This window comes from Heliangelus exortis, chromosome 3 (genome assembly GCF_036169615.1).
Source record: "Heliangelus exortis chromosome 3, bHelExo1.hap1, whole genome shotgun sequence".
Lineage (NCBI taxonomy): Eukaryota > Metazoa > Chordata > Aves > Apodiformes > Trochilidae > Heliangelus > Heliangelus exortis.
The window spans coordinates 17,471,939-17,487,740 of NC_092424.1; the positions used below are offsets into that span (position 1 = coordinate 17,471,939).

The following is a 15,802-nucleotide window of genomic DNA, read 5'->3' on the forward strand; positions in this document are numbered from 1 at the left end:
TTGGACTGCAGAGCCATTAAAATGTACCAAATTTTGTACCTAACATATTTGGGGAAAAAATGGCAATTTTTGGGGGAAAAATTCTGGCAACTGTTCATCATCTAGCAATATACAAGTTCAGAGAAGTTTTATCCTTTGTTCTAGGATTCACCTTCAATGATAAAAGGTTGGAGGTAGGAATCTATTTGAAGTTCACATACACATACATGCTGCCAAACAAGAAGCACAGCACATGAAGTCTTACACAACACAAAACAATTACCAATTGTGATGTGTGTAGACAAAGCATTCTCAAGAGAATCTATTTTATGTTTGTAATCGCTCACAAAAAACACAATAGCACTCTCCTTCCAGCAAATACATAATACAAACAAAAAAACCAAACAGTAGGACTGCCTCGATTGGGGGAAGTGATTCTGAAGAGTATAATAGATCTCTCTGAGATACCGACTGCCAGCGCCAATGAACCAATTCTTAAAGTTTTCATCATTACCTTCACTTATGGGAACAAAAAACATACGCAACTCTTAGCAAGAGATTCCCATCTTCCACATGGTTTGTACATGAGAAGGTTCCCACAACTGATTGCTTTTGCAAAAATAATTAAATGAGCACAGCAGCAACACAGGAAAGTGAAAATACTAGTGGTGACAATGCCTTCACTGTTACCGCCTGTATAACAATGCCCTGAATTAATCATGAACCTGACAACCAACACCAAAAGCACACACAGTTGGACCTCTCCAACCAAAACAGTCCTTTCTACAGCTGGATCCAGAGTTATAGCTGTTCCGAAGTGCAGTTGTTTCTCCAGTGGAAGACAGCAATTCCTGTCCATCAGAAAGATGTCCAGCTGCCTTACTTTGGGCACACACTTGATGGTTTTAATGTGGCCAGTCTAAAACATCTCACAATATCAGGTGTTTGTATCAATCACCGTTGTGCACCAGTTTCTTCATCTGAAGCCACTAAAACACTTAGAAATTCCCAGAGTAAGGAAAAACATTTTATCTCCATCTCTTCCTTCCGAATTACGAGACAAATATCACACAGCGAGATTCTGAAATGCTAAAAGGGTTTAACTAGTCAACCATGCTACAAAAGCAGAGAGCTGCTGTGCAAACAAGAGCACCACAGCAAAACCACATTTCCTCTGGCTCTCTGGACTCCAGCTGGATCCCAGTACCTGTGGCACAGCAAGCTGCAAGCATGGAGCTGGCTGGAGTTGCTGCCGCAGCCAGGACACCCAGGACTCCTTCAGCCATGGAAAGTCTCTGGTCTCTGCAGGCTGTGCTGCAGCCTTTTCCTGAAGCTATTACCCCACTCTTTCTGAACACCTATTCCTTGGAATGTAATGTCCTCAAGATCTTTACAACTCCATCAGGAATGGAGACAGATACACATTTTAACAGAGCAAGCCTTCATTTTTTAAGAAAACAACCCATAAGAAGGTAGCTCTAATCACTGCCTCATCTTCTATGAAAAGTAAATCTTCTATTAAAATTTCTTTTGATGAGTGCATTTCCTAGTAGCTCACCCAGCCAAAATCCTTCTCCAAACTTCCTGTATGCAGTTCATAGTCAGCTACAAACAAACTATAATTTACCTACCAACACAAGCAATAAAACATTTACTTTCTCCAGGGTAGAGTGGGAGATGTTATGACTCTCAATGGGTAGAAAAGAGAAGGCCTCAACCTAGAGATATATTTTCCTTCAATACATTAACTTCATATTCTTCAGCTTCACTGTATGTCCTACAACAGCTCCTGGCATATAAGCAAATTAAAGAATTTTAAAAATAGAGTGTACTGAGATAGATTTGTCCACCAAATATTTCCTTCTTACAACTTCGTAAGTCAGAATTGGCTCCTTACACAGATATCAGTATAAAAACAGATGCTCGCTCTGCTTTCCTCACACCTTTCTGAGTGTTTGACCATTTGATTTGCTTAATCCATCACCTAACAGAAGTACGACTGAAGTGGAATGATCCTGAAATTCCCTATCAAGGGGGATAAAGTTTCACGCTATACAGTTCATATAATGTTGTTCTCAAAGGTATTATAACAAGCAAGTAACTTGGAGGTCTCAGACAGGAACTGAACCCCATTTTTATAAAAGTCCTAGACATATTATCAGACTTCAAAGATTTTTGAGCTGAAGTTACTTTGGTACAAAAGCCAGAGCACTCAGTCTGTTAAGTCGGGTACAAACAGAAACTAAGAAACCCAACCAACAGAACCACACAGCACAATCTAGAAATGACTTGGTAGACCCATTCCATGGCTGTGACCTACTCAAAATGCAACAAAACTTGAAATCAATTTATGCTTGCGCTGTACTTCATGACATCAGCTCTCTCCAAAAGAACACTGTATTGACATCATCATTCAATGATTTGTTCTTACAGCTTTTCAACAGGTCAGGGTGCACACACCCTTCCTCTTCCAGCTCTGCGTTTAAGTGGATCTCTGTTCCACATCAGCCATCACGGTACCTTGAAATCCTTACTGTGACCTGTAATACAGGCTTTGCTGCCTGCTCATTTTATTCCCCAACCTGGAAGAGCACTGAAAAAAGACACTACTTTTTGATTAAACACCATTTGCTCTCATCAGCCTCTTTCAAAATAAATATTTTTTTTTTCAAGTCAGAAAGGAATAGTGCTGCTCACTGCGGTTCATTGCTTCATCCTTGCCTTTAGAGAAGCTGGAATTTAGTTACACTGTGCTTATGGAGGTATTTAGGTTTGGGGGGTGGGAGGATGTCCTAAGATTTGGCAGGCAAAGGGAAAGGAGTGGTGCTATATAGATAACACAGCTTCTTGCATTATCTTTTCAGGGTCTGTGCATACAGTATGCAAAGCTGCCAATAAAAGTCTATATAAAATGTAAGGCTTCTTGTAACGTCTTTTCTTTACAACGATGAACATGCCTGCTCCCTCTTCAGGCTTGCCCTGCCACCCACATGCAGGAGAAGCCTTAACGTGAAGGAAGATCCAAAGGCTTCGGTGTGTGCAGTCTGTGTTTACGATTATGCTAACCTCTAAACTCAGGTCAGATTAACCCTGTAAGTCGGCACTGTTTTCCTTTCTTACAGCTCTCAGGTCAAAGAAACCAAGAGCATATGATGGTCAGCTGAAGACTACTGAACTCCCTATCTGCAGAAAAGTCGGGCTTCAGAGTAACAGTCAATCACTCCTTTTTGCTCTTGTTGCCCAACAGGTTGCTCACTTGCCTGCTTCATGATGAAATCTGGAAGAAGAAGAAGGGGTTTTATTGTCTCCCAGACACTTTGAGGGCATTGCAATGCCCTGCCACCACCACCTCACCTCCTCAGTTGTTTGGGGTGTCTAAATTGCACGTGGATCTTATACAACAGGAGGGTCAAATTCAAAGGTGAAGCAAAAGAAGGCGTAGGTCACCCGTCAGCATGTGGGTGTAACCTACATATTGAGGGATAATAGAGTGGTGCCGTAAAGAAAGCAATTAGCCAGGCGATGCGAGAAAACCAAGAGATAACCAAACTCCTTCAATTTGACAACTCCCTGCTTAAGCATTTTCAAGTTAGTTTTATGACACAAGCTTCTTGCCAGCACCACTACAGCCCTGTGTTAGGCATAGAAATAGAAAGCCCCTACTTCTAAAAGTTTACTGTCTAAATAAATAAGCCACACAAAGGGTGGAAGGAAGGATATACTACCATCCCAGTTTTCCAGACTGGAGAGCAAGCGTAATGACGGAGATCAGCTGCCCAGGCTGTGTTACCAACCCAACACCCCCATCCCCAGCAGGACAAAAAGCTGGGGCTGGGTGAGCAGGGTTTTTAGGGAGGGTGTGGTAGAGAAAGGCAACAGGAGAAGCAGCTGCTGAGGCCAGAACCACTTGCTGAAGCTGCTCTTCAGTAGCCAGGTCAGCAACTAGACGCAGCTTTCACAGCCAGCTCTACCGGGAGAAGCAAAAAAGCTCAAGAGACAGAATCCAAGAAATGGTTTTATTCAGCTTCGCACAGCCTTGGCCCAAGTCCCCATGCCAAAGAGGCTTTGTTCAGGCCAGCTGCATGGTTAACAGACAAAAGTAGGGTTGGGGGGGTTGTTTTTCTTAAATAGGAAATAATGGGTGTTTCGAAACACCAGCATTAAGTTTCCCTCAAGATATATGCACTTGCTTCTATTTCATTTTCAAGCCAGCACATGTCTAAGCAAATGGGATCATCCCCTTTAGTGAATCATTTGGAACATAAATACAGCTTAGCTTCTTATGTAAAAGCCAGTATTAAGGCAACTTGAGGACAGAAAGGATGTTCTCATAAAAACGTCCCTATGATTAGTAATGGCAATAAACACATCCTTCAAAAAATTTTCAGAGGAAAAACCAAGAACTGGAGTTATTAACAATAACTGATTATTTTACAGCTGCTGCACATAAAGAGCCCACCCACAGCTCAACCAAGCTATGTTCCATCAGTCAAATGGAGAGATCTTCCTTGAATCACAGATCTAGAAGTGCTGTGTTAAGTAATAAGAGGGGTCACCCCCCCTAAACACTTACCACTTCTTAAAAGTGTAAGTAATGCTCTGTTAAGACCAGGCATAGTCTTCTTGGCTAGGTGGGGTACTGGCTTTCTCATCTGCAAGCTAAAGTCACTCCTCTCATATGAAAAGTTGGCAAATTCCAACTCTGCCTTCCCCCATGTATCTGACTTAGCTGAAAGGACAAGGGGAAGCACATTGCTCAGGTCAATATGGGGATACCATGGAAGAAGTAAACCAAAAGCTACATTTGTCGTGATTTTCCTTTGCTACAGAGGTTCCCTTTAAGGAGGAATGTGAAAACCCAGGGGCAGCTTGAGACAGCAGTAAGCAAACCCCTGCTTGCTCCTGCGAAGACAGCTTTCCACTCCTGGTGAGGGCAACATGCAGAGGCCATTCCCAAAAGCTCACCCCTTCAGGGAAGGTGATAAAGCAGCCTTCCAAGAAGAATCATCTGGTAAATGGTCTACAGGAAAAACACCAGCAGTGTTTTCAGCAATTTCCAGTCTTCTCTCAAAGATTTTGAAACACGCTGGAGTCAACAAAGTCACTGTTAAAAATTTTGTAGTGGAATATAGCTATAGCTGTTCATAGTTTTTTTTATTCCAGAGCAATTCTGCCTGAGGACTCATGGCCCAATAAAGCCACCAAATGCTGACTTTTTTCTCACACTTGTATGTATGATCCTGCCATTCTATGGATCCTTTAAAAACCACTTCTGTTCTAAGCAAGTAAATACTTTCCATAATTACCTATCAGTCTGAAGATACTGTCATTGCCATCAGTAGATGAGTATATTACTTCATCACAATAGCATATAAAAATCTAACCAGGCACAAGAGCACCAGCCATCTCAGAAGATACTCTGGTACTTGCACCAAGTTTTGTATACAAATTGCATGACAGCTAAAAGCTTGGTACATTCCTAGCACCATTCCCCATTTACAAATGTAGAAATACAGAGAGGGGTGGTTTGGTGTTTTATTGGGGGGCTGGTTTGGCAGTGCTTTTTTTTTCTTTTTGTTGTTTCTTTCCCGAAGATCTTTCAACTATTGTGACAACAAGTAGCCAATAACACCAAGAATTTATTTGCAGAGAGGGTGATACAATTGTGAATGGATGGGGCTCTGGAAGACCAACATCAGCCACCAGAATGTCCCCAGCACAATGACTGAGTAGGATTGCTTTGTAGTTTATCATACAAATGCAAGTGAGAAGACAGCAGTGATACCAAGAGTTTAAGTACCTTTTTATGGCAGTAAAGACCTTAGATATGATAATGGCGGAAACAAAATACTAGGAATGTACTTTAAGCTACTTCCACCACCTTTACAAAAACTGCCTAATAACCATCCCACTTCATGCTTCCTTCAGCTTATTACCTAAGCAAATATTTTTCTTACAAGCAAAGGAATACATCTTAAAGGAAAAATCAGTAACCTTTGAACACTACTAGGTGATGTGGAACAGAACTTTCACCTCTTAATGAATTTTTCTCACTACAAGATTTTTTAAAATTTGTAAGGCCTCTGACACAGTGAATTAATAAAAGCTTTCCCTTTTAAGAAAAGGGCAATACAGTAATTTTTTTTCAGATTTCATGCAACTTATTCAGGCCATTGCACTGGCTTCTTAAACTGAAGTCATTTGGCAAATCACCTTGTGCATATTAAACAATACATACTAAGGGACACAGAATACCTAAAGAAAACACGTGTACCAGGCCAAAGGTAGATACCACCTGGAATCACTGTATTTCAAGATATAATAATATCTGCTACTTAAAGCAATAGATTTCCTGGGAAAGGCAAACATTTCTATCTCCCACCATAGGTAAGCAGGTTTTCAAGAACATGACTCTTAAAATTATCAGTCCTTTGGAAACAACCAAGTTAGAAACTGCACCATGCTGTTTTCATCTCTCATGCACTTGTACTTTCTTGTTTGTACTCTTAGGAGCTGGTGATGTGGGCCAGGGGATGGGGAAGGATTTTATTGCTATGTTTTCAAGTATACCACTGTCTTCAAAAAGTTGTTCACATAACTAAAGCTAGAGAAGACCTTTGTCATTACTTCCTACCTAACCCAATCCAAAGACAACCAAGTATTTTAATCAGGCATGGTAACTTGTTTTAAGCAATTGAAGCTTTTGAAAGAATGGGAGGGTTTTGAGTTCAAGGTCTCAACTGATGAGGACTTAATGAGTAGTGTAAAAGGAATAACTAATATTTTGGTTTAGCAGATAAATTTAAAGAGAGTTTTCCTGAAAGAAGACAGGAATTGATTCAGGTCAAGCCACGAAACCAGATTTATGTGTGTATCTCATGGCTTTCAGTAAAGTAAAGAAAATCTGGAAAAAAAGACCCCAACAATTGAGTCAACCACTAGGGAAAAAAAGACATTACATTTAAAAGATCCTTAAGGTTACTTAAGTGTCATTCAAATTAAATTTAAAACATCCAATATTAGGTTAACAGCGTAGTGCAACACAAGAATTCAGAAAGTTTAATTAAATGAAACCAAATCTAAAATGTTTCAGTGGTCTCCAAATTTTTTGGCAATTTCTCAATCCCATCCCTTCACTTTAGCCAAACACTAGCTCATTTCCCCTATGCACTGGAAAATTATTTTCAAATAAAATACTTTAAAAACAAGGAAATAACTTTAAAACCAGAAAATATCCCCTCCACCAATTGCACCCACAGCTCTTCCAATACTCAGTAACCCATTGTTAAAGACTTGCACCTTATATCTTTCATTTGCCTAACTAACCAAATGTATTTTGATATATTAGATAATGAGTAACAAATATTTACAATAGATTAGGTTCACGTTTCAGTAGTTTCAAATAGATTTTAAATGATCCTGGTAATCTTATTACACATATACCTTCAGACAGACTGCTTGCTATCAAGTGCCATAAGTTACACCCATATGATTCATCCATTGGAAGAGTTGCTTAAAAAAAAAAAAAAAAAAATTTAAAAATACAACCACAACAAAACACCAGCCCTCCCCATATCCCTTCTAATTTTAGCCTCCACTTAGATAACACAGCTTCCTGAAACAAAAAGAGAGGGTCAAGCTGCTCACACCTCTTCTAGCTTCAAAATGTTATTTGTAAAAGTGTGTGAATGTACACAATAATTCATGTCCAAATATAAAGGGATGCAGCAGTGTTCCAGCTTTCTGTTCTGGAAAAAAAAAGAGGCAGACAGAGTGCACTATAAGACTGTGTTCATGGCTTTTCTATATGTATATATATTTTAAAAAGGAAGAGGGCAACCCACTAGAACACATGACACAAGGTCATGCATGCACCAGCACCCCGCAGCTTGCTGCAGCCCTGGCTTCTAGGGACAACCTCCAAGGCAAAAAATAAAAAGCAGCTATGACATTACACTGGTCACAGGCACAGCAACATGGAAGGTGAGAAACAGCATCTCACGGGATATGTTGGACATCAGTGCCACCCTCCCAGCAGCAGGAAAGAGACAATGGCCATGCCAGCACAAGAGAGCCCAGCAGTGAGTTTTGGTTCAACATCAGTTCAAATAAACTCAAGGTAGGTTTGACACCAGCTCAGCCTGGTAAAAACCAGCACCATCTGCTCACCACCGATTTCATAAATAGATTTGTAAAATCACATAGTTGTTTGGGTTGGAAGGGACCTTCAAGATAACCTAGTTCCAATCCCCCTGCATGGACATGAACACCTCCCACTAGACCAGGTTTCTCATAGCTCCATCCAGTCTGGCCTTGAACACTTCCAGGGGCGCATCCTACATTTTACAGATCTGAAGGACTCAAGCAGATACTCAGAAGGCAGCTGCCATTCTGTTAACCTCACCTTCCTCTTGGTATGCTGTAAAATAAGTACTGCATTTATAGAACAGATGGTGACCTCATGGCCACTATACCTAGGAGGGAAAAAATAGCTGAGGAGACTTACTAGTTGCTGCAAGTTATCTCGAGATCACAGGGAGGCAATAACTCTTAAGCTTACTGATGATACAGTAAAAAAACAAACAAACAAAGCCCAGCCAAATCCCATAAATGGCCACAGCCCAGTCATTCTCTCCATTGCAGTCCTGCTTTACAATCTGCCTGCACTCTGGCCTGAGGTTTTCATTCATGTAGGTCAGAGCTGGGATTCAGGGACAGGCCTCAAAAAGTGGGAGTGAGGCGTAGGAAAGAAACGTTTGAAGAGATGGATTTACTTCTCCTGAGTCTTCTCCTGAGCATAAACAAAATAACAAAAGTGTTCCTCCCTCCTGCCCAAACACACAGAACTTGTTCATGAAGGTGTAATACGCTAGTATTAATTGCACACCCACAGGCTAACATAAAGCATTTATAGTTTCTGAATTTTTCAGACAATTTTTTGGAGGCAACACCCTGAACATTCCCCTAATCAAAGAAAACCTCTGATTTCACCTACTTGTGCACAGCAGGGCACACTTGCAATGAAACCTCTTTAACTGAAGATCAGACATGAAAATTCAACTAAAGCAACTTTGCTTGCTGTCTGGCAAAACATTTAATGAATTTCTATAATATGGAATAATGAGTATTTGCTATGTCATGTAATACAAGGGTCAGAGAAGAATTCTGGATACATTATCCTACGTAAACTATGTAATAACAGTCAAGGAAATTAAATTACAAGTCTAACTGTTTTAAGATCTAAATATGCACATTTAATCAGGATGTATTACGGTAGATTTTGTTTCAGTTAAATTTTCTAGACCCAAACAAAGTCACAGGGAAAAGAACCAAAATCATAATTAGATTTGAGCTCAAGAAGTAAAAAGCATAATTAAATGAGAGTTACTTTGGAACATTAGTTATTTATGAGCCAATTGGCTTACTGTACTTCAATAATCTACTTTCCAAATGCACAGTAAAAGTTTCCCATTTTTACATATTTCAGAGAGAGTCTCCATGAGAAGTAACCGTGTAAATTCAACAAAGTTGTTATTTTTCCTCACATAAGCATTCAAGATTTCATCCTCATCTCATAACTACTTTATTATATTGCCTTTAAACAATTGGAGAACAAGACTTAGAAATGAGAAAAAAGTTACCAGCTGCATAATAATCATACTTGAACTTCTGCCTCATTTAAAAGATGGGGTTCTGTCAACCCTGTGCTAGCTACTAGGAGTAAAATTATAACTACTCAGATACACAAGACACGATTAATATTGGCAGAAATGCACAGAAAAGCATTTCACATGCTTTAGAAATAGCATTACAGGATAAAAACATTCCATATATCCAAACTATTGTTAAATATGACCTGCCTTTGTATTGCTCATTTCCTTACTCTAATGTTTATCCTAATTCTCAGTTTTAAAAAGGTTTCCGATTTGAAAATAACAGCAAAATATTCAATTTTTGGTGGGTTCTGCCCCCACTACATCTAACAGCAGTTCCAACTTGGAATCAGAAAAGAAAAATACTTCACGTTTATGAACCCATTATAATCAAAGACAATACAGAAAGGCAGAGAGATCAATTTTTGGTACTCATGATGGGTCTCCTAAATCAGCAGTGTAATCCCAAAACTCCTATTAGCAGAGTACCTCCCATATGCAAGATATTCCAAGTGACCCACTCAGGAGAAACATGACAGAAGATGGCAGACAACAGAAAAATGAACTGAAAAGGACAAGACTATACTGCATACTAAGGTCTGTTAGATTCTTCACTTGCTCTTGGACTAAGTGCTAATCATGAACAGAGCCAGCCCTTGCAGCTCCCCTGCAAAACAGATCCTCAGAAGCCAAGATACCTTTTGGAGGGTGACACACACTGGGAAGCCCTTGCACTGAGCACCACAGCCATGGTGAAAGCCTTGGCAGCCCTCATGAAGCTCAAATGCTCCCACTCTACAGAGGTGAAGCCACATCAGTCAAGCTTTTCCAAGTAGGCCAGGACACCAAGTCAGAGATCAGCCTGACCTCTGCTATACACCATTGAATGTAAAGGAAGGCAAAGGGAGAAATGGAAGCACATGTTCAGCCTGTCATTCCTCATCCATGTGCCTCTGGGTCACCCTCTGACAGAAAAGCCCTTTCCCCATCTGTAGAAATACATCAAGGGTGGTGAATGCAGAAAGCAGAAGCAGTGAAATCCAAGCATGGTGAGTACAGCTGGCCTGAGCCATTCAATGTGACTCGCAAGCTATGAAACTACTTTGGGTTTTGGTGCTGAAATGTCCCAAATTTCTTTATGGTAATATGCCATAGACATGCCCTAAACAGGAAATATCAACAGGTTGTTCATCATGAATTTAGGGGATTGTATTTCTTTTTTATAACTCCAAATTAGAGAAATTGTAAGGGCAAATGTTAATAGAGAAGCAAAGCGATGGAAATTAAACGCGGACTAAGGGGGGGGAGATGTGGACTAACAAGAAAACTTGAACAATTCCTTTCACTAGTGTGCAAAGGAGAGCGTTCAGAGCTCTATCAGCTGAAGTACATTAAATGAGGTTTACAAGAATATAAGGAACAACCTACATTGGCAAGTGGGTGGATAAGATCATCCAATTCACCACCACCACAGAATAACAGCCAAGGGGTAGTATACTTGACAACAGTGACGGACCTTAAGACAGAAAGCATAGCTAGAACAAAACACAGACTGTACATTTCCTGAAACCTACAGTTTAACACCTTGGCACATCTAAACGCTCACATTTCCTGGCATCCGAATCATGGCCATTAAGAGCCAGGGACTGACTACCTGAGCTCTGGAGAGCGGTGCCTTCAGGACCATTTCCTCATCCGGAGGAGGAGCAGCCAAGAGTGACCTCAGCTTGGCAGAATCACTCTCCTGAAGTAAAGGTCAGTGAAAATTGTGTCTCATTAGAGGGGCTAAACATCTAATAAAGGCCAAAGTGAAAGGATAATTAAAAGCAGTCAGTTTCTTAGTCAATAAATGGGAGGAATCCCATTTGTTTACTATCTGGACCTGAGGAAGTTAAACAGATTTATATAAGACTACATCCTTAGGATCACAAAATAGTATTGTATAATTATATGAGGATGGCTAGTACAGAATCTCTGCAAGCTGCAAAATTGGTTTATTTTCCATAATGCTGTTAAAGAAACCAAAAAAACCCTAACCACCACAACTGAAAAGGTGAAGCCAAATGTTGCACCCTACTCAGTGGTATACAACTGGTCCTGAGCCTGGTTTCAAACTTTTCAAACATATGGTGTTGTCCATTCAGAACAGTCAATTTAGCACACCATCCATTCCTAATATACTGGATATATCCCTCAAATAATTCAAAAACCCCACAGTGACTAAATAGTTAAAAACCACATCAAGATATTCTATGACTGCCCTAATTAAACTAGGACAGTCTAACTACTACTACTGTCTACTACTAACTACTGTCATTGTACTGCAGAATAGTCACTGATATTTTTTTTCCTCAGCTTTTATTTTCCTAACATGTGTTTTACACTTTTATTCCTCTTTTTCCCATTTTCTAATTACAGGCATTCTAGAAAGCATTAGACTTTTTCTTTAAGGCAGTGTAAATAATTTTTTTTAATTAAGCTAAAATAGTAACCATATTAATCTCAACTCAGTATTTTGGACTAACTTTAAATGTGGGGAATCAGCCTATTGGAAATGTTAGAACATTTGATCCAGAGGTAGCGACTACTCTTTTCTGCTGACAGAGCTTCAAATGAGAACCTGAGGATACTCTGCAACTCAAATAGACCATTAAAAGAAGCAAAGATTACCTTCCATAGAGCATCTGGTTTCCAGTAAGAGAACTGTCCCCCTAAACAAATGTTTCAGAGCTGCCTGCAAATCGGGCAAACCAGATAACCCTTACCACTTTTTCTCCCTGAAATTGGTTTGTCTATGCTATTACAGAGTCAGTTTAGAGTTCCTAGCTGCATATCCGGACAGAGATCAAGCAAATAATATAACTATTCAATTCGAAGTAATAAATCTATTCAATAATAGTATTGAAAAAATGAAATCATCATCATCATCTTGCTCAATAGGCTGCACAAGGTACCTCCCCAGTAGGAACTTACTGTGCGCAGACAGGGAGGCACAAGCACGTTGCCTTAAATCCCTCATCCGATACTCCCCCAGCTCTTCCACAAACATTAATTTACAAAACAATCCCATGAGCCAGGTAACAATTAGCCTACTTCTGAGACAGACGGAAAATTGTCACAATATTTACATAAATTCAGTGACATTGGCAGGATTAGCATTCAGACTTCAGTCTTGTGAAGTTTCCGTCTTGTACCTGAAGATACAGAGGTACACTTCAGCGTGCTGTCCTGTAAGATTAGACACTGCTCAGTCCCTCTCTGTGTTAGAAAATAAGAGCTTAGAACTGAAGAGATTAAGAGTGCCTCATTAAAACAGAGGTGATACAATGGATGCAGTGTATTTTCAATATGTACACTACTTCACTCCTCTTATCCCTGTAAGGATTTTTTATAAGTTCAACCTACCATTATGAGATTTTTTTATTCTCTCGTTCAACAGAAGAGGACACAATATGTATCCATGTTTTATACCTAGAAAATCGATACCTAGAACAAAATAGACTCGAGGTAACTGCTTGATAAACTGAGGGAGAGCAGCTACATGGAAAATATGTTTCATGCTACAAAACTTCCCCGATTTCACCGTCATAAGGTGACTCAATAAAAAAGGAGCTATTACACAAACCTAAAAACAGTGTCTAAAGTTTAGTGCATCATCAACTGAAAAGCACACATAACAAATAACAAGATAAAATTCTTAGTCTGTACATCACATTGTTTATGAACACAATCTATAGTCAGAACAGAAGAGCAACCTGAGCCAATAATAGACTCAGCCGTGTGACTGCCTGCTGTATAAACCAGACTGAATAAATACCCTGTTACAAGACATTGTGGAGCTTTTATTCACTTGCTTAGCCTTGCAATATCAGCATCTCACTCATCGACAGAAATTGTTTATGGACTTGACACTTCTTTTTCTTGATCCCCACACCTGTAATTTCTGTGTTAAGGAACCCGAGTTTTATTTTGACATTCATCCTCAAGAACCAGAAGGAAAATACGCTCTCTGATGCAGCTACGAAAAAAAACGAGTAAGCTACTTTGATTCCCCCTGGAAGGTTCGTTATGGCAACGTGGAAAGGACTAGATTCACATCCTCCTTAACCAGCGGTAAGGGGCAGAGTCAGGCGCTTTCCGAGCTCTCAGCCGTCTAGGAAAACTTGCGGACAGTTGAGGAACTTCGCAAACTGCACGGGATGCGAGTATCCCGGCGCAACGCGGCCGGCTTCCCGGGATGGAGCGAGGATGTGTCGAAATGTATTCGTTTTATACAAGTAATAAGAGCGTATTCAGCTTGTCAACTGCATCCAGACCATTTTAATTATGAGACGCGTTTTGCTAAGGGGGCTACCTTTAAAATCACCGTCCTACACTGATAAATAATTTCCTAATATTGAGGTCCTAGTTGATACTAAGCGTACAAGCCCTGCCACAGCGAGCATTAGAGTCGCCCTGCAATACCGGCGGGCCCGCTCCTGCCGGCCGTGACCGCTGAGTGCACCTGCCCGGCCGCCCGCAGCCCTCGCCGGGCACGGACGGGGCCGGGGCCCTGAGCTCCGGGTGGCAGCGGCCGCTCGGGACGTGCCGGCCGGGGCCGCTTCCCCCAGCGGCGGCTCCCGGGGCGCTGCTGGCCGCCGTGCCGCTCGGCGGGGGCAGGGCCCGGGCAGGCGCTCCCCGGTTCGGCGGCCAGGACGGGAGCGGCGCCGCTCTGCCCCCGGCGGAGGGGCGCGGGCTGCCTCGGAGGAGCCCGGCGCTGTTACCCCGCCAGCCCCAGCCTGGTCTGGGCGAGCTACCTCCCGCCGCTGCTGGTCCCCGCAAAGGGGACCCCTCTGGCCCCATCCGGAGCTCTGGCAGAGTTGCTGCGGCAGTGGGGGGCGAGTCCGCGCCGTCCCGCTGGCACTGCCGTCCTCGGCCCCCGCCCGCGGGGAGTCCCGCGACGGACCCGGGCACTGCCGTGGGGGAAGGGGGAGCCGTAGGAGGACGAAGCGGCCCAAGCAGCCCGGAGCCTCTTCCGCGGCCCCCTCACCTTTTCTTCTCCTTGTCAGCTGTCATCGCGGCGGCTGCCGGCTCCTGCGCCGTCTCTCGGGCCGGGGCGGGCTCAACACCTGCCCGCGGGACGCGGGCTCTCCACGGGCGGCGGCGGCGACCGGGCGGGGGTCGCGAGTCCGGTTCGGCCGGGTCGCCCCCAAAGCGGGCGTACAGTCTCAGGACACTGCCGAGGATTGTACGGCCCGCCCGGGGGAGGCTACGGCGGCGGCTGCTGCGGGTCAGGAGAGGCGCGGCGGCGGGCTGTGCGGATCGGCCCCGCCTGCAGAAAGTTCTCACTTTAAACCTTGGGCCGCCGCCGGCCGCAGGGGCAGGGCCAGCCCCTCCGCCCCGGACCCGGCCCGGCCCGGCCCGGCCCCGCCGCCGTCGGCGCGCCCGCCAATGGGGACCGGCGGGGCGCCCCGGCCTCCCCGCCCCTGCCCGGCACCGTGGGGGTCAGCGGGGCCACCCCGTCCCACCGGCACCGCTCCACTGCGGGCGGGCAGTCGCCCGCGGGCACCGGGACGCCTCTCTCCCTTTACTTTTTTTTTTTTTTTTTTTTTTTGGTCAGCAGTTTAACTTATTTTATTTCTTTTTTATTATTATTCTTTCCCCCTCCTCCTCTCCGCAAGGCATTTATCTCCCAGCGCGCCGCGCTTGGGGGCGGGAAGGGGCTGCGGCACCTGCCCCCGGCCGCGGAGCAGCTGCGGAGCTTCTCGGCCCCCTGCGTGGGTCTTTGCTCGGTAAATGGGGGGCGGCCCTGACTTCGCCCCTTGCAGTGCCCACCGCAGCCCGAGGCGGGATGGTGGTGTGGTGTTTAAAAAGAAACAAACAAAAAAACCCCACTATTAAGCCATCACCCTGCCCGTCCGGCACTCGCAGTATCCACCGCGCTGCTCTGGGACACGCACGGGAGCTCTCGTGTGCGGGACCGCCCTGCCCCAGCCCCGCCGGTTTCGGTACCGGTCAGACACAAACGGGAGGGTGGGCGGCAGGAGCGGTGGGACCGCACTACGGACTCTCTGCTGGGACTGCCTTCCCGCCCCGGGTTTTCAATTCTATTTTATTTTTTATGTCACTCTGCAAAGTTCCACTTACGCACTTTTAAAACTCTTCGTTGTCAACACACAGCACGGTGTGGC

At 43.4% G+C, this 15,802-nt stretch overlaps 1 protein-coding gene across 2 annotated transcripts in view; it reads right to left on the reverse strand.

The window, feature by feature from the left end:
- Window positions 1–15,116, reverse strand: part of EPAS1 (endothelial PAS domain protein 1) — a 79,138-nt gene extending 64,022 nt beyond the window's left edge. The window contains exon 1 of one of the 2 annotated variants that reach the window (XM_071739441.1): window positions 14,662–15,116. In XM_071739441.1, the coding sequence (XP_071595542.1) occupies window positions 14,662–14,687 (26 nt within the window). In that variant the 5' untranslated portion in view covers window positions 14,688–15,116. The remainder of the gene's footprint in view (window positions 1–14,661) is intronic. The other variant, XM_071739439.1, reaches the window with a different exon arrangement.
- Between the last annotated feature and the right edge of the window lie 686 nt (window positions 15,117–15,802).